The sequence below is a fragment of the Esox lucius genome, chromosome 3, assembly GCF_011004845.1.
Source record: "Esox lucius isolate fEsoLuc1 chromosome 3, fEsoLuc1.pri, whole genome shotgun sequence".
NCBI lineage: Eukaryota > Metazoa > Chordata > Actinopteri > Esociformes > Esocidae > Esox > Esox lucius.
In genome coordinates, this window is record NC_047571.1 from 23,584,591 (window position 1) to 23,610,473 (window position 25,883).

The 25,883-nt window shown below is 41.4% G+C and overlaps 3 protein-coding genes across 5 annotated transcripts; 1 reads left to right on the forward strand and 2 right to left on the reverse strand.

The window, feature by feature from the left end:
• Positions 1 to 374: 374 nt before the first annotated feature.
• Positions 375 to 8,742, reverse strand: dapk3 (death-associated protein kinase 3). The gene is made up of 11 exons (XM_010891306.4): positions 8,587 to 8,742; positions 7,604 to 7,710; positions 5,262 to 5,483; positions 4,908 to 5,046; positions 4,330 to 4,459; positions 3,984 to 4,032; positions 3,854 to 3,880; positions 2,800 to 2,952; positions 2,469 to 2,514; positions 1,706 to 1,917; positions 375 to 1,601 (listed from the first exon to the last, which is right to left on the reverse strand). The coding sequence occupies exons 1-11, from the start codon at positions 8,689 to 8,691 to the stop codon at positions 1,286 to 1,288; spliced, it is 1,506 nt and encodes a 501-aa protein (XP_010889608.2). The 5' UTR covers positions 8,692 to 8,742; the 3' UTR covers positions 375 to 1,285.
• A 153-nt stretch (positions 8,743 to 8,895) lies between these two features.
• On the reverse strand, positions 8,896 to 11,868 carry lsm7 (LSM7 homolog, U6 small nuclear RNA and mRNA degradation associated). The gene is given in 4 exon segments (NM_001304120.1): positions 8,896 to 9,589; positions 9,822 to 9,893; positions 10,171 to 10,285; positions 11,843 to 11,868. Coding segments are annotated over 4 exon segments (336 nt in total). The 5' UTR covers positions 11,849 to 11,868; the 3' UTR covers positions 8,896 to 9,446.
• Positions 11,869 to 13,805: 1,937 nt separating this feature from the next.
• On the forward strand, positions 13,806 to 24,448 carry sppl2 (signal peptide peptidase-like 2). Of its 3 annotated transcripts, XM_010891278.3 has the most exons (16): positions 13,806 to 13,926; positions 14,511 to 14,627; positions 14,829 to 15,011; positions 16,027 to 16,116; positions 16,437 to 16,576; positions 17,790 to 17,932; positions 18,688 to 18,784; positions 18,963 to 19,079; positions 19,388 to 19,469; positions 19,782 to 19,856; positions 20,028 to 20,090; positions 20,224 to 20,323; positions 20,646 to 20,723; positions 20,857 to 21,017; positions 21,238 to 21,278; positions 21,812 to 21,923. In XM_010891278.3, exons 1-16 carry the CDS (start codon positions 13,879 to 13,881, stop codon positions 21,819 to 21,821), a joined length of 1,545 nt encoding a protein of 514 aa, XP_010889580.1. In that variant the 5' UTR covers positions 13,806 to 13,878; the 3' UTR covers positions 21,822 to 21,923. The 3 variants fall into 3 exon arrangements, 2 of the variants coding, with proteins under 2 accessions (XP_010889580.1, XP_010889559.1); XR_828916.3 differs by lacking the exon at positions 21,238 to 21,278 and having other exon boundaries at positions 20,857 to 21,104; positions 21,812 to 21,899; XM_010891257.5 differs by lacking the exon at positions 21,238 to 21,278 and having other exon boundaries at positions 21,812 to 24,448.
• The last annotated feature ends 1,435 nt before the right edge of the window (positions 24,449 to 25,883 follow it).

Genomic DNA, 25,883 nt, shown 5'->3' on the forward strand with positions numbered 1-25,883 from the left:
GAAACAATTAACTTATTGAAGAATTATATTTAATGTGTCTTGGTAATGACATTAAGTACTGATACATTATCCAAATCTAAATAATATTTACATATTCAATGGAATATTTAGTGTAAAAAACATACCCAACAACTAATCAGTTAGTCGTTGCTTGACACTGGAAAACCTCCCTGCCTGGTCTTTAAGGCTGCGTATGTGCTTACAATTCACTACTCAGCCGTTAGACCTCACAGTCAAGTTGAGCTGTATTACTGTATTACTTCCCATAGGGATTTCATTTGATTTTGGCAGCAGTTTGCATATATATTTGATATCTGTTTCCTTGATTATATTCTACATCCCATAATTGACCTAAAATAAATCTACACAAGGGATTTCAGTTACAAGTATTGAATTTCTTTATTTAAAATACATACCTGTATTATCATCTAAAACTTAAAAATACTTACCATTATACAATTTGCTCATGTAAAAATAATGTAGATGTTTTGGACCAATATATAGGGTTCTATGGTCCTATGCTGAACATAGAATGTGATACATGTGATACAGTAGATTTAAAGATTAACTTTGGGAATGTCTGAAGTGTGTGAGTTATAGTTAAAATAATAAAAAACAAAATTGTATGTTTTATACATAGTTTAACATCATGCATATCATTTGGTTTGAAGCTAATGTGCAATAGCAGTATTCAAAGGACCAGTTTCCCAGACGCAGATTGAGACAAGTTCTGCCCTAAAAAACTATTTAAATACAGAACTTTCATTGACCATGCTTTTTAGCCTAGAACCGCGAGTGACCGGGAATCAGGCCTAAAACATTCAGAGGGACAGTCACTATGCCTGTATTTTCACTACCATGTTTAGACATTACTACAGTACATTTCTGCTTATATTATAGGCAATACGGTGTTCAATGCAGCATACAACTTGCAAAATAGGTTTATAGAAACTATATATCTTAGAATTCTCTCCATACTTAAGAGAACTATAGTGCTCGCATTTGTTTCATGGATATCTTTGCATTGCAAAACAACAAGTCATTTCAGGAACTAATTTACATGTAACCCTTGTCGTGACTGTACCTGTACTAAACACACAGACACAGTCAGACGTGATTTGACAATGAGAATGTCATTTACTGACACCTGCCCCAGCCAGGTGGGACATCACCTTCAGGTCACGACCACACTGTCCCATAAAGAAGCAGAAGTAGTTTGAGAATAACGTCTGTGCCTGTAAAAGGCATGTCCGTCTGATTGTAGGAGCCCGGCTGGAGCCAGGCCTTAGGGCATGACCGGACAGTCTTTCTCCCTCTCCATCCCTCTGACCATCTCCTCCACCCAGCGCACCTCCGATGCCACCTGCTCCGCCAGGACCTCGTAGCGATTTTCCAGACGCCCAAACCTCCTCTTGAGCGCGTTGGTGGCTAACATGGCCGCGCGAGCGTCCTCCTGGTTCTGCTTGCGCTGGGTCTGGGTACGCTGCAGCTCTAGACGGATGCGACCCAGGTCGTTGGCGATGCTCTGGTTCTCTTCCTTGTACCAGCCCTCCTTCTCCTCGTAGATAGAGAGGAGAGCAGCCACGTCCTCCCGGCAAGATCTGGACAAGGGTGTGTATATTTGAATTCATGCAATATACATGCATCACATGACTGAATCTACCAATCAGCCAACCCGTTTAATCCGTTTCTCCGCCCCACCAACCTCTGGTTGTGTTCCAGGTCTTTCAGCCCCTCCTCCGCAGCAGCGATCTCCTCCAGCACCTGGGAGAAACGTTCAAAGTTGACGTAGGTGTTGTTGGGGGGCATGGACGAGTGGGACTTGATGGTGTACTCCTTTAGACGTGTTGTCTTCAGACGCCTGCGCTCCGACTTCTTCCCGCTGTCTTCCTGGCGCACGTTCCGCCTCTTGATCACCTGGGAGGAGAGGGTGTTAGTTGTATAGACAACTGGGGGGGACAGTGATATAAGACCACTGGGGGGGTCAGTGATATAAGAACACTGGGGGGGACAGTGTTATAAGAACACTGGGGGGGACAGTGATATAAGAACACTGGGGGGGACAGTGATATAAGAACACTGGGGGGGACAGTGATATAAGAACACTGGGGGGGACAGTGATATAAGAACACTGGGGGGGACAGTGATATAAGAACACTGGGGGGGACAGGGGTATAGACAACTGGGGGGGTCAGTGATATAAGACCACTGGGGGGGGTCAGTGATATAAGACCACTGGGGGGGGGTCAGTGATATAAGACCACTGGGGGGGGGGGTCAGTGATATAAGACCACTGGGGGGGTCATTGATATAAGACCACTGGGGGGGGTCAGTGATATGATGCTTCTCCGATGCTCCCGTGTTTCACTCTCCTGTAAGTAGGAGTGGGAACTAAGAGTTTGCAACATCTGCTAAGTTAATTGAATGTAAGTATAAAAACGTATCAACTAGTGAAAGGTGCTACCTACCTTGATCCATGGATGCTGAAGGCTGTCATCGATAGTCATTCTCTTCCTTGAGAAATTGTAAATAAGAGATCAAAATCACTTACTATTTTCATTTGGTATTAAATTGCTTGGTATTTGACCTTAGTATTGGCAATTAACATTTCCATTTAAGGTCTCAATGTCTATACCAGAGCAGTAATATCTTGAATAATTTGCAGACTTTGCCCAGAGCGTATTGGTTATATGCTATGGTGCAAACTTTCATATTAAGCTAATATCCCTAAGATGACATACAAAGTGCTTGGTTTTAATTATTCCCTGGCCAATTCTGTCCAGAGTAAACTAGGCTTACTTGGGATCCTTGACCAGCAGTCGTCGGATGAAGTCCTTGGCTAACTCGCTGGTGTTGCTGAAGTACTCCTCGTCAAAATCATAGTTGACCGCTGAGATGTTGGTCAGAGTCTCCTGCTTGGTCTCGCCCAGAAAAGGAGAAGCACCACTCAATCTAAGGATCAAAAGACAGCATGGAGAACATCAGAAGATCACTCAACCAGAGGATCAAAAGACAGTATGGAGAACACCAGAAGATCGCTCAACCAGAGGATCAAAATACCGCATGGAGAACACCAGAAGATCGCTCAACCAGAGGATCAAAATACAGCATGGAGAACACCAGAAGATCGCTCAACCAGAGGATCAAAATACCGCATGGAGAACACCAGAAGATCGCTCAACCAGAGGATCAACAGACTGAAGGAGGGAAACACAGCTGTCTCCCAGGGAGGGGGTGTATCAGAACTGACAATTTAAAGTGCTGAAAGGAGGCTCGGGTGAATACATATCAAGCTGGAACCTGAAAGTTTGTTGCGTAGTTTGCGTTGTGTATTGCGGTGAAACGGTACTCTGACCTGATTACGACCTGGTTATAACCTTTTATCCACTTAGTTCAATAGCCGTCTCCTGTGATGTAGTCAAGCACGGTATGGTGTTATTGTGTATGTTTCAAGGATGCCGGTGTGAGCTTTCTCTAAGACTGGTAGCTGTACTCTTTGTATTAATACAAAATGCTCGCTTGAAGGAGTAGCATCTGTTGAAGACCATCTAGCTAATTAATTAGAGAAGATAATTTCTGTTCAAGATAAGTAATCATACTTTGTTGTATATCTTTGCTATATGAGAAAGGAAGTGACCCTCCTGATATTTGAGCAACTTGGCTGTTAACTAATTTCCTTCTGTTCTGTACAAATAAAGAACTAAACTATACACTACAATTCTCAGTGTCAAATTCATACCTCATTTTGGTATATACATAATAAACACACAGTACACACACACTGCATGTTCATGAATGAATTACAGAATAATAACAAAAAACTTTCGTTCAAATTAAGTGAACTAGTACTTACAGAATGTATGTGATGACTCCAATACTCCTGGAGAGACACGAGAGACAAAACTTCAATTTTATCCAATAAAACTTGTGATTAACAGTGTTAAGGGAAAATGGTCATTTCAAATAATCTCAGTCCAATTTACCACATGTCTGCCTCCAGTCCCAGTGGCTCGTAGTTGACGATCTCTGGAGCTGTAAAACAAGCCCCGCCATTAGCATGACTCAAGCTTTAATTCAAACCAAATGGTTTTCAAGGATATTTCAACACAGACATACACACATTAGGAATATTTGGCCCATGTGTGCTTAACATAAGATAATTGTGGGTATTTAATATATATGGATATTCTGTATGCATTAACGAGAGAAGTGTAGTAGGATATACTGTAACAGGGGGAAAAAAATATGTGGCATAAAGAATAGACAATATTAAAGCAGTACAAAACTGCTTGTGGTTCTATTGGTCTTTAAGGTACGAGAAGGTCTCACCAACAAACTCTGGAGTTCCAAAAATGTTCTTAAACTCATTTCCGGCTTTGATCTGATGAGCAATGCCAAAGTCGATGAGTTTGATCCTGGGATTGGGAACATTCTTATCTAGCAGCATTATGTTCTCCGGCTACAGGATAAACAAACAGAGGAAGCATTGCATTTATACGAGCTTGAAGAGGATGGGTGAGCCACAAGTGATTTGAAATAAATGAAAACACTGGAAAGAATTTACCCAGACCTGACAAAAATCATTATAGAAGTGGTCTACTATGATGGTATATTTAATGAGGATGAGAATTCACTGTTTGAAACACCAACCCAGGATCATTTAAAAACAGCATCAAACTAGCTAACAGGATGAACAATGATAAACTGTGTTTTCCATTGAAACATTTATTACGTGGAACATTACTTTTAAGTTTCTCCACCTAGAGTTCTAGCAAGCTTAGGGTTTGGAGTGCAGAAAGTGGACCCAATCCAGGATCTGTGTTGTGTGTGTACCTTAAGATCAAAGTGAGCAATGCATTTGGAGTGCAGAAAGTGGACCCAATCCAGGATCTGTGTTGTGTGTATACCTTAAGATCAAAGTGAGCAATGCGTTTGGAGTGCAGGTACTGGACCCCGTCCAGGATCTGTTTGAGGAACTGTGTGGCCTCCTCCTCAGTTAAAGACTCCTTCTCAGCCAGGAAGTCAAACAACTCCCCTCCAGACACTCTGAAACAACACACACACACACACACACACACAGTTGAGTGACATTCGGCATTACGAAAAGCCATGTTTGGGGCTGTATTCACCTCGGTAGGAGTGTCGCTCTAGGAGCACATCCCCCATGTCTATGTAATCGCATTCATTCTGATTTCTAGATCAGAATTTCTCCCCAGAGACTCCTGGGTCGTATTCATGAGGTGTCATCTAGTGTAACTCACAGCTCCAGGATGAGGATGACATCGGTCTTGTTCTCGAAGATGTCATGCAGTGTGATGATGTTACTGTGCTGGATCTCTTTCAGGATGTTCACCTCTCTCTCGATCTCCTCGCGGCTCACTCCGCGGCGACTGGATGACAGTCGCCGTTTCTTGATGAATTTGGCTGCGTACTCGGAGCCAGAGCTTTTCTCTCTACACTTCCGCACAATTGCAAACTGTCCACTGAGAGGAGATGGAAATCAAGGGACATCATGAGAATGATGACAGCATAAACAGGGAATTCTTGGAAAAGAGCAACTGGGGCACATTCAGAACGCTAATCTTGAAAAAAGCTATATATCATGTTGGACAACAGATTAAAAAGGCTGGGGTTTACTGGCCATATTGCAACACACTTCCTGGAAGTTTTAACTTTTCTGTAATAAGAAAAGCTCTAGGCAAATATGGGAAGTGGATGGCAAACAAATCTATAAACATTTACACTCAACATTTGATTTAGCACATGAAAATGTTATAAGTCAAGTGGGGAATTCTGCATTCCAGTGTCGAAATTCTGGTAATTCTGAATAAGATTCAATAGGGCTCTAAACGTCCTGCTAAGTCATTAAAAGCATGTTTGCAAGCCAGATCATAAACAAACCCACTCTTCCCACCTCTTACAATAAGACTAAACATGGAGACATGGAGTGAAAATAAACGTGTAGAAAGGCAATGATGTAATTGTTCCTCTGCTGAAACCCTACAGAAAACAATCCTACCATATATAGAGTGGATTGTCAGATGTAGTCTGTAACATAAATGGCACCCTATTACTTTTAGTGCACTATGCTTCTATGTAGTGCATTAAGCAGGGAAAATGGGTCCATTTGGCACACAGTAAGGTTAAATCCTGTACAGGCATGACTCATTCTATTGCTTTGTTTCAGAACAGAAAGAGGCCTTGCATAACAAGCCAGAGTGGAGTGCAGTTTAATAAACAGCCTCAAAGATACAGACAGGATCTCCTAATGGATTACATTTTTAAAGGGAAAGAAAATAGGCAGAAAATGTTTTATTATATTATAAACGGCATTGGGAAAATATGTTATTTGAAATTGAGTACATTCCAAATAGGCTTGTTACTAACTGCGTGTTAACGCTCACCTGATTTGGCATATTTACAATTATTTTATCTTATTAATTTTTAACTGGGATAAAGCTCTGGTGAGATCTCAAGTATAGACGCATTTAGAATTTCCACTTGAACCCGCACAACTATTTATCCCACTTGTAACATCCACTATACTTAATAAATGTACATTTCCTGCCCTGTTCTATTTGCACTTCTGGTTAGGTACTAACTGCATTTTGTTGTACTGTACTTGTTCAATGACAGAGTTGAATGCAATCTAAAATATTTTTTAAAAAGAATCCCTTTTCTCGACCGGGTACACTATTATTCTTTGAACCACTATACAAAACAGTTAATATCTAACAACACTTAAGCTGCACACCCAAGGGAGACTTTTGTTTTGAAGCCAAAAGTAGAATTTCACTAGTGTGGTTAGGTGACACACACACACACACACACACGTTATAAAAATGGTTTACTTGGTTATTGTTATACCCCGGCAGGAAAGGCTTCAAAAATGGAAAGAAATGAAATTACAAACCATACATTGAATAATGTTAGATCAAACGCCAAGCTAGCTTATCTAGTTCTCTCCTAAGAAGTATCCCTGTCCGACGCCACTGCTATTAACGTAGGACAAATACAAAAAGTATTTATTTACACTGTTGGTTTGTACTTATGTTTGAGAGATTTCTGAGTCAGTTACATTTGGTTCACACGTAATTGTGTCAGAAAGACTAAAACTCCGTAGGGTTGCAATTTCCTGGTATGGCGTAGTCCCTCCTCGCGCCAAAACATTTTCCCATTAGACCGTGGATTGCTAGCTAGACAGGTAACTTTACATCACGCTTGCTTGTCATTAGTATTTCAAGGCAACATTTGGGGAATTGATCTTACATGGTGAAATTTAACCATTCCAGTTTGAACCGGGATAGGCAATTGCACAACAACTTTATGAGACAGATATTTGGATATTCTAACTCAGTAAAAAAAATTCTCCCACTGATTTCCTGGTGATATGCATTCAAATACAGATTGAAAATTCATAGCACTAACGACCAGATTTAGTGGAATGTTGAATAAGCATGAATACGGGTATGGATGATTTTAATAACCTTTGATTAAGCTTGCATGATGTGCTGGGAATAAAATAAAGCCTAGACTTGATCACCCAAACAAACATGCCAGATTTAGAGCAGAAGAATCCGTGAAGAATCACATCAGCACTTACCTTCCCAGCTCCTCCCCCATGTCATAGAAGCCTTCCACATCTTCTTGTCTGAAGCCAGCCATAGTCTGACAGAGCTGCAGATGATCGAAGCTGTGTCTTGAATCAAACTGAAATACAGCACAGGAGGGGGGGAAATGCATTTTAGTAACTGCGGCATGAGCAAACTGGTTTTTTAGACCAATGACAAAGAAAGACACAACGACGTGGGTAGAACAAACCGATATTACAACATTGTCATAAACATAGCAAGAAATGAAGATGGCAGAAGGGTTAAAAATAAATCTCAACACACATAAGACAGTGAGCACATTCAAGCCCAGAGGTCGTCCTTATTTTGGCCGCAAAGTCAACACAGCAAGCTGGAGTCAGAGGTGTCAAAACTCTGCATACCAGTCTTACTTACGTCATCTTCCATCAACTAGCTGATTATTTCACTGGGGGGTTTAACATAACCATTTGCCAACTTCTCCCATCAAGAAACAAAGCTTTCGTATTGTTAATAAAATAGTCTACTCGCTATGGTATTAAAACCCAGATAATTATGTTACAAGTGAAACGCATCGTTTTGGCTAGCTGTGTAGAATTACCTAGCTAGAGAGGTAGCCGCACTGTAGTACCGCAGTGAAACGTACACGAAATTGCTAGCTAGAGGGCTAAGGATAATAACGAGTTTACATTTAATCAACTACACCGGTCTGCCTCTTTTAATTCCGAATAAAACATCTCACCAGCAAACAAAGATAAAACACAAAACCAATAAGATAATGGGTAGAATAGCAAAATTATCCAAGAAATAAAGCTAGTTAGTCACAATTAGACCAAACTAGATGGGTAGCTAGCTACGCTAGTAACGTCGTTAGCATCGAATTGCCAGCTTTGTTAATCGACAAGGATTTGAAGCCAACTTCAAATGTTGTAGAACTACACGACATAGCTTTGAATTCAAATAAGATTAAATCACAATAATATACGTATATATTTACATTTAACTGGCTAGCGGTCCCGCATTCCTCTCCTGAGTAATATCCGGTGGTTGAAGAAAAATTCCACCGCTTTTCTGGAGGATGGACCATATGGAATGACATCATACATCATCCTTCTGCGTGTATAAACTTGAAATTGCTCAAGCTATTATTATTGAAAAGAGCAACTGTGATGTTCCTAAATGAAGCAGAAACGTGTCAAACAGGTTCACTAAATACTTAACGTCAGCACTGGTAAGGGTATTTGTCAATTAATCAAAATGAATCACTTCAAACTGATAAGAAATGCAAAATACAGAAGGAATTTAAAGAAAATAGTACATTTATTAATTTTCTAAGGTAAAAACATAATATGCCACATTGTTTTATTCTGGCCTGAATGGGAAAACAGCAGTAAAAAGAAATAAAACAATTTCCTATGTTTATCATCACAGCAAAACTGTTTTAACTTGCCTGCAGTCAGATAATCTTATCTCAACAAAAAAAATACAATTGAAATCACTGTCATTTGTTTATAAACAAAAACACATGCTTATCCCACCACTCCATCTAAATCAATATTTAGGATGGCAAATCAAATGTGTGGGGCTGTTGGGGCGGTGATGGTGGAGTGAACATTATGTAAACCTCTGGGATAAGGAAGAGAGTAGAAAAGGAGTGAATATCAATATTTCCTTTTACCCTCACATCTTCCGATCTTATCTCCTTCCCATAACACAGTGGAGAAGATCTAAGGTTTCTACCCTCAGATCTCCAGTATGGGGAGAGTGAAGGATGTTAAGAATCTCTGAATTACACTTGAAATTCACACCAGTGATTGGGCTACTGTTAGGTAAACCAAGAAGAACAAGGCTGGTCAACTATCCATCCTGCTGCTGGATGAAGGGGTTGGGAATGGCCTCCATGCCGTCCTGAGGACAAATAAGCACCACAGATGTCCCTCGACATACCACCAGACCCAGCTGTCGTGTGTCTTCCGTGAGTTTGAACTGGTCATCAGGATCTGGAAACAGAAAGTGACATAACGGGTCAGAGGTAATAAACATTGCGTGCAATTTCACCATACAAATTATAAGACCTCTTAGTTTCTATGTAATTCTTTTTGTCTGAGAAGTTATATTACCAAAGTGTTACCTTTGGTGGTGTGGGTAACATCTCATCACCAACCCAGGAATGCTTTTTTACAAATGAAAATGTGATATGCCATCCCCCAAAAAAGACTGTCTGCTAAATACCTCGCAAGTACTCGATAGTGCTATCCAACACCAGGTTCAACAGGGGGTCAAACCCCTTTAGAACTCCACTGGCTGAAAAACAAAATAATTAGGATTATTTTCTTGAATGAAGGCATGAAATAAAACCGTAGAGAAGAAGGCCCCATGTAGCTCAGTTTGTACAGCATGGTGCTTATGACAGCATGGAAAAGGATTTCCAGACAGTCAAAAGGTTGTCAGGGTTGTGGAAGCCACAAAGTCAACTGTTATTCATGTCATGTTTCACATAGCAAGGAAGACAATCAAGCTCATTATCACCACTTTCTTTTTAACAGCTAGATCTAAAAGGTAAAAACCGATTTAGACCTACCTTCTCGTCCTCCCTGGAACTTCACTCGAATTTGTTTATCAATGTACTTGGACAGGTCAAAGATACTCTCTTTCTTTTTCTTCTCTCCATCCTTGTTTCTGTCCTGGTTTCGGTCCTGAAAGGAAAATATTGTGCATACTTTAAGATTAGCCTGAGACTGAACCCTATCGTCTCTACGTTTTATTCCTGGATTTACTTGTGCCAAGCTTCATCTCACCTCTAATCACAACAGAAGCCCTGTGACCAACCTCTTATGGGGCAGCTGTACTTAAAGCTTTGTCAGAATCTATTCTTGCTAGCTCAGCATCATATCCAGACAACTTATAGACCATAAGCCAGCGGGTTGGTCAGGCTCACTGGATGTCACTATGTACCTGCATCGTTATCGAAAATATATGATAATGCGGCGATGGTGCATTTCTGTCTGTTTTCATTCTTCTTACTACCATCCCATTCATTTTCCCTTATGAATTTTACCCACTGACAAACAGTGTAATTACACATCAGGTTATTGCTCATTTATATAAATGTATTACATAAAATTATCCCGCAAAGCTACCTAAGGTTGTCAGGTGAGTGTTCGTCACATACTTTGTCCAATATGGCTTGAAAACAAGCTCCATTGCTTCCATTGGAAGTTGCACTGATCAGACATGGCTGCAGTTGCAATTGGATATGACAAAAATAGGGAAGGGAAAAAAGTGGCTAGCTATATTTAATTATGTAATTATATGTACAATTACATTCACAGCAATCCATCAGACATTTTTTGAATGTAGGATTAACAAAATCTTTAACTGTGACTTCTAGGGCACGTATTCCCCCTCCCACCACCACTGATATTAGAATGTTGGAAACTTGCCACAGAATTTGATGTTATGAGGCAGCAATGTTTTTAGATTGGTAACATTGGTAATATAGGTACATAATACACAGCAAATGCATGCAGAACAGGGTTGTATTAATTCAACCAAACAATGTGTCTGCTGAGATGATGTAAATCATTGTTTTTCTAATCAATAGCGTATTCTAAATAATATAAATGTAATAAGTGATTTTAGGGTGTACATGAGCAATACCTTCTATCCGGACATTATCAATTTAAAATACATATGGGTAAAATTTATTGGATGATGAATTGAGTGGCGATGACATACAGTAACCGACCATTACTGACCTGCTATGCCACATTTTCAAACTGTTAGAGGCTAAGTACCTTAACACCAAAACAAAATAGGCACTGTCAGCTCAAGTGAGTCTAAAAGCCAAACTCTGGAGGTCTGGCTCATGGACTTGTAATGTTCATACTCCAGCAATATAGATGTCAGATGGAAATCTATACGAAATTTACTTATGTAGTCTGACGTAAGGATTTGCAAACATATATCAGAATATATACTGTTATAATGGGATTAAAGCGTCCTGGGCACTACTGTTTCAAGCGATAATATGAGTTTTTGGGTTGTTAATTTTAATTATCCTTCCTTCTCTTTGTTGGTCTCACCGACAACACGATGCACTCTAAACTGCACGCTAGTAAATATCTCTACTTCGTCATTTTTTAATTCTTAAACAGAACACTGTAAATGTTCAATCACAAAATAATATAAATTCAACAGTACATAGCATAATTACGTTTAAAAAACGTTAATGAAAGATTTCATCGACTCACCGCCATTTTTAAACTGTTCGAGCCACGCTTCTCGAACTCCAACCTTTGACCCCTAAAAAGCAAAATCAATCGCCTTTTCTCTCTACTGTTTCAAGTAGCTTTATAATTATTATTTATAGTTCAGTTTGCAAAAGCGCATCTTTTTAAAACTTTCATGTGTCGGAAATCCCAAGTAACCTGGAAAACCTCTGGATTTTATGGCTTTAATTTTATTGACATCCACGTACACCAATCAAATTTCATGTATTTCAGCGCTGGTTGAAAATGAATCAATGAGGGCGGGAGCTGGAAAAACAGCTGGTGGCTGCTTCATAGAATTTCAACCCAGAATGGACATGAAACTTCATAAAATCGGGTAACTTGTCAGACATTTTGGCTAGGGAGTAGGCAGTTTCCCAGCCATGGATTGAGATTGATGTAATACTATATATTATTATCTAAAACAATATATTTTATCATGTAAAAACACTCATATATTTCCAAGAGGCAATTGAAAAAATCTGAGGGTAGAACAAAAAATTCCTTTAATAACTATTTATAAATATATGATAATATTTTAGGTTGGCAACATTTCAAGTGAATAAAACAAAATATATTAAGTTACTTACTTTTAAGCTCAATGTAGAAATTCATACTACTGCATCATTATATTTGACATTTTTGTGGGCTGAAATCACTTCAGATGGACCATCTCATCGTCATGATTTATTTGAAATACCCAATCAAATAAAATAAAAATTTTTATTATTTGTATTGTATTGCAACTTATATATAATAACATAATTAATAATAATAATAATAATATAAAAAGCTAAATGCATTTATTAACAGCATGAACATGTCTTGCTGTACAAATATGTCTACCATTAATAATAATGACTGCCATTGTCCTACAAATACAAATAAGGAAAAAAATGACCTATTGTTTATACAATTGTTATAATTATTATTATTTGTCTATCACTACCAAGACTTACATACATACATAAATACATACATGCACACACCCATACATGAATACATATGTACATACATACATAAATGTATACATATAGTACCTAAATACATGCAGTACAAAATAATATATTATTTTGAAATAGTACGGTTGTCCTCTGGGAGTGAAATCAGTGATTTATTGTACAATGACACGTCCTATAACAACCTCCTAGAATAATTCTGCTAAGTATGCTAGTGTTTTGGTAAATGTCACCAATACATCACTATTTTATAGAATAGGAAGCAGCAGTTTGGTTGCATTGTTATTTTTAAATGAATACAATATCAATTATTAGATTTGTACAGTAACCAAAGCTTATAGTTAATCGTTTTTCTAATATAATGAATATGCTTCCCAAAAAATGTCAGAAAATATTCTAAAACCTATCTTTCTGGACTCCTCCAACATACATTTTGGTCGAGGTGTGATACCTGGCAGGATGATGTTTATTTGAATCTGAGAAAAGGTTCACGTCTTTGAGCAACATAATTGAATTTGAAGAAGATTAGATTTTATAACTATGAATGCCCCAACTTCACACTTGACTAACATGGATGCAAGCCAAAAGTAATTAGGCTACGGTTTTAATGTTTCAAATTGACTCAGAACTATTTGATTGAAGTTAGGCCTCCATTAAGCATCAACCCTCGACTTGAATAGATGTTGCAGGATTTGAGTTGAGATCCATGACTATCCTCAAACCCAGATATTTCACATTGAAGCATAATTCCATCACCTGTATTATTTTAAATGGCTGTGGTGGTTATAGGTATACTTTGCGGAGTATCTTTCTTTGATAAAAAAAACTATTTATTTGATGGAAGCAATTGTTCACGTTTTAGAATAATCTCCGAGAGTTGACTGTATCAGCAAAATATTAGAAATATTCCATATAAACCTGTTTGGATATTTCCCCGACCAAGATGGCTGTAACTTTATTCCCCTTCTGACAGTCGCTCTAGTTAACAGTATTTCTACCGGCCGCACTGTGTTTGCGGAGCAGTGCGGTTGATGGGGAGACAACAACAAGCTAGGCAACATGAAGGTTTCGCTAAGCTTGTTTTGGGCAGCATTCCTCATAAAACAGGTTAGATTTGTCTCATGTCGAATCACCCCAAAATGTGGCATTAACTTGTAAAACAATTCACAAGTGGACGATATGTATATCATTACTTGTATTTTGTTGTCGAAATAATTAGCTTGCATGCTACATAACTATTAGCTTGCGGAGATCACCGATTGAGGGCGCTGAGAATATTCGTTGCTGCAGGGCCCATTCGCTATTCTCTACAATACATGACTTTGATCGTCTTGGAAGTACCATGGTGGTTTAACATACATTTTATAATCGTCTGGACACTTCTCATGTCGTGTTCACTGATGTTGTCATTTTACTGTGTTGTTCATAATAAGGTGCCAAGCGTGTGTATTCGGAGTACAGCTAGTTAGCTGTAGCTATGCTTATGTAGGGGGAAAATACTATACACTCATAGTTAACTGTGACCCGTCTGTAAAAACATGTCAAGATGTTCTGATATTTCTATACAGTAGTAACCCATTATTATCAGCAGTACAATTTATAACTCCTCTTTTGCTCTAACCTCTCTTCAAGGCACTTCAAGTATCTTGTCAACCATATTTGTTAAACATTTATACATTATTGCTTACCAGGTTGTGGGAGAATATGGCATGGCCCATTTCAGTGACAAGGGCCAGAGCAAAGGAAAGGATTACTGCATCTTTTTCAATTCTCAGTGGGCACGTCTACCACAGGATCTCAACAAAGCAGTAGGTGGAATAACATAACAAAAAGTTGTTGTCACTTCTTTAGAGAGTTCAGACACATTCATGTGTGCTGGTTTTTCATTAACTGGTTAATGCCCTCAAAATAAAGCTGCCCTGACAAGTGTGTATGCATGTGTGTGTGTGTGTGCCTGACAAAACATTGTGAGCAGCCCCCGTTATTTGCATATCCTTTTTTGTATCCAGTCCCGTCTCGAGATCTTTGACCTGGTACCGTCAGTCCTATGTTCCCTGTCAGAAGTCCCAGAGGGGGGCTTCCTAAATCGTATACCAATGGTGATGAGGGGGAACTGCACCTTTTACGAAAAGGTCCGTCTGGCCCAGCTCAATGGAGCTAAAGGCCTGCTCATCGTCAGTAAAAACAGGCTGGTAAGTGTTTTAGCATAGTGAACTGTGAAGCACATCAATGCAATTTGCACACATTGTTTTATTATACAAGTGGGTAACAATTCTTTTTGGTAAAGGGAATTTTGCCATTTGCCTATGAGGGGCATTGCTTTACTTCTTTTCAACGGCAAACGGCATTTACGTTCCTGTTTTCTGTATATCACATATGTAAGCAAGGCAGTACTGTGTGCTTTAACAGTTCCCTACTGGAGTTCTGAGATGCTTTTAAAGAGGATATAAGAGCATTGGGACCCATTGAGTATAGTCACAAAGAGTTATGGGATATTAAAAATCCTCATCCTACGGGTACAGTTGCATTGGCCGCTAGTCCACCCAGTATGCCATTATAAACTTGAAAGTCCCATTTTAGTCCTTTATATTTCTATGAACACATCTTTTGGTATTCCGATTATACATTCAATACCAAAAGGTAAGAGTCTGTGGAAGTACACATACAATCTTCAGTGTCTGGCTAAAGATAAGTTAAGTAATGGTGTAAACCATACATATGTAAGACCACTAATCAAAAATGGGTGAAAAATTAAGATCTTAGATTTAGTAAATTAACTAATTAATTACTAACTAATTCAAATTGCAAAATGATCCATGGTTTGACCATCTTAAAAACATTCCAAATGTTAGCTTTGTTGAACTGGAAAATTGTGGGCAAAAACGAGTGCCCACCATATATCAAGTACAAACAGAAAGTCTATGACTCTCTTCAAACGTCTTCTCTAGTTTCATTCCCGTTATCCTCAAAAGTTGAGGGAGCCAGAGTTATAAAACCAATTTTGACACCAATCTTTTTGAGTTTTTCTAGTCTCAGTTTAGTCTTTGTTGCTCATCTTTATCAAGAGATAAAATACAATTGGAGATTACTGTAGGTCATCATTTGTAGGTGTTCTATTAGCTTACTTAGTAGATTGAATGTAGATTAATATTTTTTTATTGTTTCTATAGGATATTTGTCCATTAATTTGGGTTTTTCCTATCACAGACCCCCCCGGCAGGAAACAAGACCCAGTATGAGGAGATTGACATCCCCGTGGCGCTCCTTAGCTACACTGACATGCTAGACATCAGTAAGGTGAGAGGACAGAACCAACAACACCAGTCTGGTTACCAGTGTCTTTGTGTCACCATGCTTGAATGGCATTACAAGGACTAAAATTATATATATATATATATATATATATATAATAAATGTCTCGTATCCTATATACAGTAGAACAGATTTGTAGAGAAAGGAACAGTTTAGTTCCATTAAGTCTATCACCTGGGGTAAGGATGTTATATCTTTCTGTATGTGACCCTAATTCTGTAAATAAATTACATGACTTTTAAGAACAATTATTTAATAAATTGATACATGATTTGACCCAAATGACATGCTCTGGTATTCTGCAGACGTTTGGACAGGGCCGGGAAGTGGCCATGTACGCCCCCAACGAGCCCGTTTTAGACTACAACATGGTCATCATTTTCCTCATGGCTGTGGGGACGGTTGCCATTGGAGGATACTGGGCTGGCAGCAAGGACATGAAGAAGTAAGTGTGGGAGATATTAAATAGTAGTCACTCACCCACAGACACAAAATAATAGTAATTCCCCAACAGACAGTAAATAGTAGTCTTTCACCAACAGACATTAGACAGTAGCCGACTTGTTTATTTTATCTTTCAAGTTGCGCTGTGTTTCTTCTGGTGGGGTCTATAGAGACTGTCTATGTGGAGTGGAGAGCAGGGCTGTGTGTCTTGTGAGGTCTATAGAGACTGTCTATGTGGAGTGGAGAGCAGGGCTGTGTGTCTTGTGAGGTCTATAGAGACGGTCTATGTAGAGTGGAGAGCAGGGCTGTGTGTCTTGTGAGGTCTATAGAGACGGTCTATGAGGAGTGGAGAGCAGGGCTGTGTGTCTTCCCTGTGTGGTCTATAAGACGGTCTATATGGAGTGGAGAGCAGGGCGGTGTGTCTTGTGAGGTCTATAGAGACGGTCTATGTGGAGTGGACAGCAGGGCGGTGTGTCTTGTGAGGTCTATAGAGACGGTCTATGTGGAGTGGAGAGCAGGGCGGTGTCTTCCTGTGGGTTCTATAGAGACGGTCTATGTGGAGTGGAGAGCAGGGCGGTGTGTCTTCCCGTGGGGTCTATAGAGACGGTCTTTGTGGAGTGGAGAGCAGGGCGGTGTGTCTTCCTGTGGGGTCTATAGAGACAGTCTTTGTGGAGTGGAGAGCAGGGCTGTGTGTCTGGTGTTTAGTCAGCTGAGGTCATCAACAGTGAATCATTAGTGATGTTGTCTGAAGAGACAGAACAGGCTACACCACAAGGCTGAGTGGTCATTGATGGGGGAGGGATTAGAAGGCACAAGTGTGTGTTTCTCCCAGTGCTTGACTGTGGAGGATGCTGTCATGGATGCCCTGCATGTTTCTTATTTCTGACTGTTCTGTGTTTTATGAGTAGGTCTTGACCCAAAGATGCATATTCTGTTTGTAACTCCACCAAACTATGACCAAACTGAATGGGAATAGTCCCAATTCATAAAATCCTTCAATTCTTTTGAGCTGTTCCAAAATACCTACGTAGTCTCTATCTATCTCTGCCTAAGAAGAGGATATATGTCCCAGTCATCTACCTGGGGCTCTTGCTGTGGGATAAAGGGTGATGTTGCTCCAGATCTTCTGTGGTCAGTTTCAGTATGAGGAGGGGTCTCCGATGCCGGGGCTCCTCCCTCCCTTACGTGACCCTGGGCTGCTCCTCTGTCTGCAGGCGCTACATGAAGCACAAGCGTGACGACAGCGCCGAAAAGCAAGACGAGGAGACGGTGGACGTGACTCCAATCATGATCTGTGTGTTTGTGGTGATGTGCTGCTCCATGCTGGTGCTCCTCTACTTCTTCTACGACCACCTGGGTACGCACCTGGACAAACACCCGGGGTTGTCTCTCTGCCGGTCTCTAGACTGTCTCTATCTGCCGGTCTTCCTGTCAGCTCTAGTCTGTCTCTATCAGCCGGTCTCCCTGTCAGCTCTAGTCTGTCTCTATCTGCCGGTCTCCCTATCAGCTCTAGTCTGTCTCTATCTGCCGGTCTCCCTGTCAGCTCTAGTCTGTCTCTATCTGCCGGTCTCCCTGTCAGCTCTAGTCTGTCTCTATCTGCCGGTCTCCCTGTCAGCTCTAGTCTGTCTCTATCTGCCGGTCTCCCTGTCAGCTCTAGTCTGTCTCTATCTGCCGGTCTCCCTGTCAGCTCTAGTCTGTCTCTATCTGCCGGTCTCCCTGTCAGCTCTAGTCTGTCTCTATCTGCCGGTCTCCCTATCAGCTCTAGGCTGTATCTCCTCTCAGTGTCGCTGAAACACTTTTCTAAAATACACCCCCCATAAGACCCCGCTACATTTTCCCAGAAAAGACTAAACCAAATGAATACCCACATCAGCTTAGTATAAGGAGTCAAATATGTATATTTTATATCACTTTGTTATAAATATCTAACAAAGTGAGTGGGAAAACTGGATGTGTTGCCATCTGAACAACATGCCAGCAAAGCCCCTCTGTCCCCGACCAGCGATGATAAGACAAGGATAGTCTGTGATTCCGTTCCAGTTTCCCATCTCTCCGCGCCCAAGCTGTTAATGATAACTGCCTCTGTCTGTCTGTGTCTCAATCTCTGTTTAGTCTACGTGATCATCGTGATCTTCTGCCTGGCTTCATCTGTTGGGCTCTACAGCTGTCTCTGGCCCTTTGTGAGGAGGCTCCCCTTTGGCAGGTGCAGGTGAGACTTAACAACAAGCGTATAATCATCTCTAGAAAGCCCCCAGTAAAGGAGGACCCTGTCAGCCCGACGACAACAGGTCAGGGGAGCGTACAGTCAACAACTAAATGCACGAATCAGTGCGAACGGTTGACTCATCTCTCTTTTTCCTGTTCCTTGGATTCTGACTTGGGTTTAGGATCCCGGAGAATAACCTCCCCTACTGCCACAAGAGGCCTCAGGTCCGCATGCTTCTGCTGTCAGCCTTCTGTGTTGGAGTCAGCGTTGCCTGGGGGGTGTTCCGCAACCAAGACCAGTGAGCACCACACCAGCCCCCGTTATTGCTTCCTGATTCTGGGAGTCCCCGAACCGTTTCCCTGGTTACCCCGCTAGAGGGGTCAGGAGCCTTGACACCGGAAGTCGAGACTGGATTTAGCCTTTAGATGCCCGAGCTGAATGAATGCCTGAATATTCCATTGTTAAGTGGGCTTACGATGTTGTCGAGCCGCACGCGCACGTGTGTGTGTGTGTGCGCGTGTGTACACTGTGTGTGTGTGTACATACACTGTGTGCCTGTGTATGTGAGTGGTCAGCTGACTGTTCCCTCCATCTGCCATGTCCCAGGTGGGCGTGGGTGCTACAGGACGCCCTGGGCATAGCCTTCTGTCTCTACATGCTCAAGACTATTAGGCTCCCCACGTTTAAGGTAGGTTTGATAACGTCAGTATTCTACTGTTCTCTGTGTTATTCTGTGGGTACTGGAGCATGGATAATCAGCCTGTAATTCACTGACCTGTAATATCCCATTCAAGTCAGTGGTCTTGTGAATGGTTGGGATTTTATTGGTTTTATTTCTGACGACACTGAAGCGCTAACTGGGGATGGGTATTTGTGCTGATGATCTTGGATGTCAGGGCTCAATAACAACTAATATGTGCATGAACCCTCAGTACACATCATGCATGGGCAGGAAAATGGCCAGTCATATTCATGTGTTCTTCCCTGTCCTCTGTTACAGGCCTGCACCATGCTGTTGGTGACCCTATTTATCTACGATGTTTTCTTTGTATTTATAACACCTCTCTTTACCAAGGTACGTTACAGTGATGTCATTCTTCAGGCCATCTTTTCAATGAGAAATATTGAAAAAAAATAATACTGGAGAAAGTTCAATTGCTATTTTTAAGGGATAAGACTACATTGACCTGCTAGTTAAATGTTGGATCCATTAAGCAAGTGGACCGCCTTGTGTTTCTGTCCTCAGAGTGGTGAGAGTATAATGGTGGAGGTTGCGGCTGGTCCCTCTGACTCCTCCACACATGAAAAGGTACAGAAGGGGTCTTTGACTGATTCACATAAGAGTTGATTCACGAAGAAATGATAGTTTCAAGAGTTGATTCAAATAAGAGTTGTTCTGACTGAAGTAGTAATGGGAGCTCTCTGTCTGTCCTGTAATTCAGCTTCCTATGGTGCTCAAAGTGCCCCGCCTCAACTCCTCCCCCCTGGCTCTGTGTGACAGGCCGTTCTCTCTGCTGGGATTTGGAGACATCTTAGTACCAGGTAACTTTTCTATTTTGTGTTAGTACCAGGTAACTTTTCTATTTTGTGTTAGTACCTGGTAACTTTTCTATTTTGTGTTAGTACCAGGTAACATTTCTATTTAGGCTTAGTACCAGTTAGCTTTTCTATTTTGTGTTAGTACCTGGTAACTTTTCTATTTTGTGTTAGTACCAGGTAACATTTCTATTTAGGCTTAGTACCAGTTAGCTTTTCTATTTTGTGTTAGTACCAGGTAACTCTGTGACTAGATAAAGCTGCTATCTGTATCCTCTTGGCTGGGCTGACATGTGTGTGTTTCTCTCTCTATCTTTCTTTCTGTCAGGTCTGCTGGTAGCATACTGTCACAGGTTTGACATCCTCATGCAGTCTTCACGGTTCTATTTCCTGGCCTGCACTATCGGTAGGTCAAAGCAAGACCTCAGATTCACCAGGAAGATATAAGATCAGTGTGTCAATAGAAATCCAAAAATATGTATCTGTACAGCTAGTACTTCACAGTCTCTCCCTTTCTGTATTTTCTTCTTCCCCTGCAGGTTACGGTATTGGGCTGCTCATCACTTTCGTAGCTCTAGCCCTGATGCAGATGGGTCAGCCGGCCCTGTTGTACCTGGTGCCTTGCACTCTGCTCTCCAGCCTGGCAGTGGCGCTATGGCGCAAAGAGCTTCCCTTATTCTGGACAGGAAGTGGATTTGTGGTGATTACCAGTTTGATATGAGTGCCTTCTACTACGGAAAGAAACATTTCTAGTTTTATTTACCACACAGTAAACCTAGAATTTAAAGTTGAGTACCGTAACCCCGAAAATTAGATACGTCCGCTTCTTGGTTCCAATTTGCTGTTTTTTGTTTGCTGTCCCTCCCCTGCTCTGCTCTCCTGCCCTATACTGTCCTTGTACTGTGGGTGCTCTGCTCTAGTCGGCTGCTGAGGGCTCCAATGTCTGTGAATGTCGATGCAGGTATCAGATCTGGACTTGCCTTTATTTTTCACTGCTGTTCTAGTCCTCTACACCTAGATAACTGTCAGACTGTCTTACTGTAGATTGTGATGTGGTGCTGTTAGATGGGCTGCTAGCGGGTCTCCACGTTCCCCTCTGAACTGCAAACTGTGAAGCTGCCTCTAGAATCTTCTGGGGTTCAGTGTAGTGTGGCACACGGCGCTCTGAAGGCCCTTGCTTTCCTGAGCGGATGTTTCCTCCCCCTCTGTGCGTCTGTGGTGCTGTACAGTAGAGTTCAATGTACAGCCATACCTCCGCTAAATCTAGCTACCACTAAACACTCCGCCAGTCAGAGGGCTGCTTTGATCGGAGTGAGGGACAAGACGTTTATCTGTTCTTGTTAACAGAGGATATGGCTGTATATGTTTTGGCATTCTGCAATAAACCGCCTTGTCAGTGTGCTACTGTTGTCCATCCTGTTGTCAGTAGTCTGGTTGTTGCCTCTGACTAGCTCCACAGTGTTCTGATTTCTCTCCTCTGGTTGTCCCTCTCAGCCTCCCATAGTTCTGCAACCAATCAACTGTACGCAAACCCCAGGACTGCCCACAGAGGAGCCCATGACCAATCCCGAGCCACCAGGTGCTGAAGCAAACAATCAGAGTGAGGACACTCCTCTTCCAACACGTCAGGACACACCCCCTCCAGAAAAAGAAGCCAGCAAGTCAGAATAAAGGACTTCTAGGATGATGTTCATGTCCTGTTCATGTCATTTCTTATTTTGTACACATAGGATCTTAATGGAACTCTTTATGTTTGTAACAACTATTAGTTATAAACATTTCGGTGCACTTGGGTGAATTAAAGATAGAGAGAGGGCACTGGACCTGCCGTGGCTGTTCTTCATCCCCCTGGGTCCCCCTGGATGTCGAAACAACATCATGCAGGGCTGACCCAGGCCCAACTAAACAACATCATGCCAGGCTGACCCAGGCCAGGCTAAACAACATCATGCCAGGCTGACCCAGGCCAGGCTAAACAACATCATGCCAGGCTGACCCAGGCCAGGCTAAACAACATCATGCAGGGCTGACGCAGGCCCAACTAAACAACATCATGCAGGGCTGACTCAGGCCAGGCTAAACATCACCATGCCAGGCTGACCCAGGCCAGGCTAAACAACATCATGCCAGGCTGATCCAGTCCAGGCTAAACAACACCATGTCAGGCTGACCCAGGCCAGGCTAAACAACACCATGCCAGGCTGATCCAGGCCTGGCTAAACAACATCATGCAGGGCTGACCCAGGCCAGGCTAAACAACATGCCAGGCTGACCCAGGCCAGGCTAAACAACATCATGCAGGGCTGACCCAGGCCAGGCTAAACAACATGCCAGGCTGACCCAGGCCAGGCTAAACAACATCATGCCAGGCTGACCCAGGCCAGGCTAAACAACATCATGCCAGGCTGATCCAGGCCAGGCTAAACAACACCATGCAGGGCTGAGCCATTTGATGTCAACTTGCGCTGAGCTTAACCCTCATTACCTGGCACTACAGCAGCCCCACCACACAGCTCAAATGTCTGAGATGGAGTGTGATGAAGATTGACTGGTAACACTACAGATGGCGTTCCCTGGTCTGTACGGTCGACGTACGATGGGACGTGGTAGCTGATTATGGACTTGTGTTCTGGAAGGCATCTGCTTGTCAAGTTGTCAGCATGGAACATGACCAGCCTCATTCATTACCTTCCATACTCTAAATATCTCCATCCACCCTCAGCCCCATTGTCTCCAGGTCACCCCTCCTCCCCACAACCAGTTCTATGCAGAATAGCGTTTACCTTTCTTTATTCAATATACCTTTTTTTCCTGTTATTTTATTTAACAAGGTGAGTCCCATTGAACAGGGATTCCTGAGAATAATCTACATTACAAATGGCACACTCTTCCCTATATAGGGCCCAGGTTAGAATTGGTGTGCACTACATAGGAAAGAGGTTGGTATTTGGGATGTAACCAGTGTCACAGTCCCTCCGTTGTCCGCTCCCTTTTCTTTTCCTTTAAGAACACAAGCTGCTCCACGGCTTTTCTCTGTACTTGACAGATTGTTGAAGTATCATACCCTTTACCATGTGGTGCTATCATGGCTTTTCAACCAACCAAAGGTATAGGATAAATAATGATTGATTGATTGATTTAGGGAAATCAGCTGGTGGTTTCCTTTTGGACTAAAAAGCACGCTTAATGGACAATCTGTGTAAAATATTTATAAATCCCAAAATAAGCTTAACGTGGGCCTGGGAAACATTTTTTAAGAGTTTTTAGATTTGGTTGAAGTAACTGCCTAGTTGAAATCTCACTTTTAAAAATGATCATCTGTTACCTCATACCCAAACAATGTTGTTGGCTTGTCCAATAGTGGTTATTTTTGGCCAATGCTTAAATACGAAAAGACTGCCCTAGAAAAACCCAACCTCAAACTCATCAGTAGATAATGTAAGGGCAAGCTGGCCAATCAGCTGCCTAGATACATTGTTATTCAGTTTTTGTGACCAGTGTTCACCCATAACATTTAAATCTCACACCAACACAGGAAAGCTGTTTTATTGAAACATACCAAATAAAATGTTAGTTAAACATGAATTCATGTTGTAAATAATTATAGCTCATATTTCATAGAAATCTGGAAACACTAGGCAGTTACTTTCAGTTGTACCTTTTGGAATGGTTTTGTTTTGCATGCAACAGGGTTGGTTTGGAGGTTGGCTGTGATTCAGTGTGTGGTTTATATACAATAGCAGCCAACACACTTTCTATAATACGACGGGAACAATGTTGTCCCCATTGTATTCTTTGCCGAATTTGGGCTCCCACTTTACAGTAGCAGGTAGCTACAGTGTAATTTCCTTGTGTAGGCAGCTAGGTGAACACTAAATCTCTCAAACACTGTGTACAACATGTATCTACACTGTAACTACCTAGCAGAACCGCTCTTGGGTTATAAGGAGACAAAGAAATTAGGCCTATTTCATTATAATCGTCATTATTATCGTAAAAATGGGCTTTGGACTTACTGGTGTCCATGGTTACAATTGGAATGTCTGCATATTGCTTTATGAAGACAAGAGTGGTGTCATGATGTGTTAGAGCTTATTATGTTTCTTAATTAAACTACCTTAAGTGATGTTGTTTGGAGTGCAATAACCGTGGTCTCAATACATTAGCACAACGTGTTGGTTTGCGTCTCAAAGTGCACTCTATGAACAGTAAACTACTTTTAAGACATGTGTGCTTTGGACAAAAGTAGTGGACTATGTAGGTAATAGGGTTTCATCTGTAATCCAACCCTCTTTAATTCCTCTGACGAGTATGTTGACAGTTTGTGATGTCCTCTGGTTGGTTCGTTCTTGTCTGCTCCAGTTAACCTGCCGTTTCTTTAAGGGAACTGACATCCACGTTATCATTTGACGTTCAGCAGAATTTCATTACTTTGTTTGCCCGTTTCAATATTATGTGACCGTTAGGTGGTCATCTGAATGCAATACAATACATACAAACATAATACAGGGTACAGTAGATATTGTGATGCTAATTAAACAAAGACGTTTTATGCGTATTCAGTTACTATGGCTACCTAGAAACAGGTCATTATAGCATGTACAGCAGCCTACCATAAGTCCAAAGTCACTGGGAAAAAAGTTAAGGGAGGGTGTTTTAACGGGCGTGGCAGTTCTGTCAGCATTGTGCTGAATTTGGTTTTGTCCTAGCAAATATATTTTCTTTGCTGTTTTAAAGCAGATTTCCTGCCATTACACACATTTCGCCAAGCTTAAAAATGCATTATTAACATTCTCAAATAATAGAAAATGAAATCAGTCGGGCACACTGGGTCATTCTTATTTTAAAATCTGTACGATTTTTGTAAATTATAACACATTCTAGCCCTTTTTCAGCATACTTTCAATGTGATTGATGTGAAGGTGACACTGCATTTTCCATACATTTTTATTTGAGGTAAGTAGGTGGAATATCATGACATTAGTAGCTGTATTGCTGCCGAATCTGAATGATGCTCATTCTGGATCCCCCAGTACACACTGCTGGAGCTTTGTCTCAGACAGCATCATAGATACGTTTCTTTCCTGTCTCATCTCCCCAAAATGTGCACCCATTCTCTGTCCCTCAGCTGGGTACAGTTTCAGTAGTTCTTGGCTTGTGTGTTGTCCCGAGGGTATTTGTGTTCCAGAACAGAACAGCCCTGAGACTTTAGTGAGTTTCCTGGGCCTACCATCCTGTCAGAAAATAAATTGCATTTCCTCACAAATTCTATCCATTGCTGCCAAAAACCCATTGCATGAGGTCAGAGAGGGACCGGTGTTCTTTCATCCAATGGGCTTTTGGAAGGACAGGAATCAAGGGAATACTGTTTTACAGACCGGGATACCATTCTATTCTGATTTTGTGCCTCAGGTCCTCTGTCCTTGCTCTGTCTTCCACCACTATTTCAGGCTGTTGTTTTAGACAGAGGGGAGGATGTGAGTAATTTGGAGTTGACAGACAATGGTTCCTTTTTTATTCATCCACTGCTATGGATGGAAACAGTTCAGCAGGACAATGACATCAC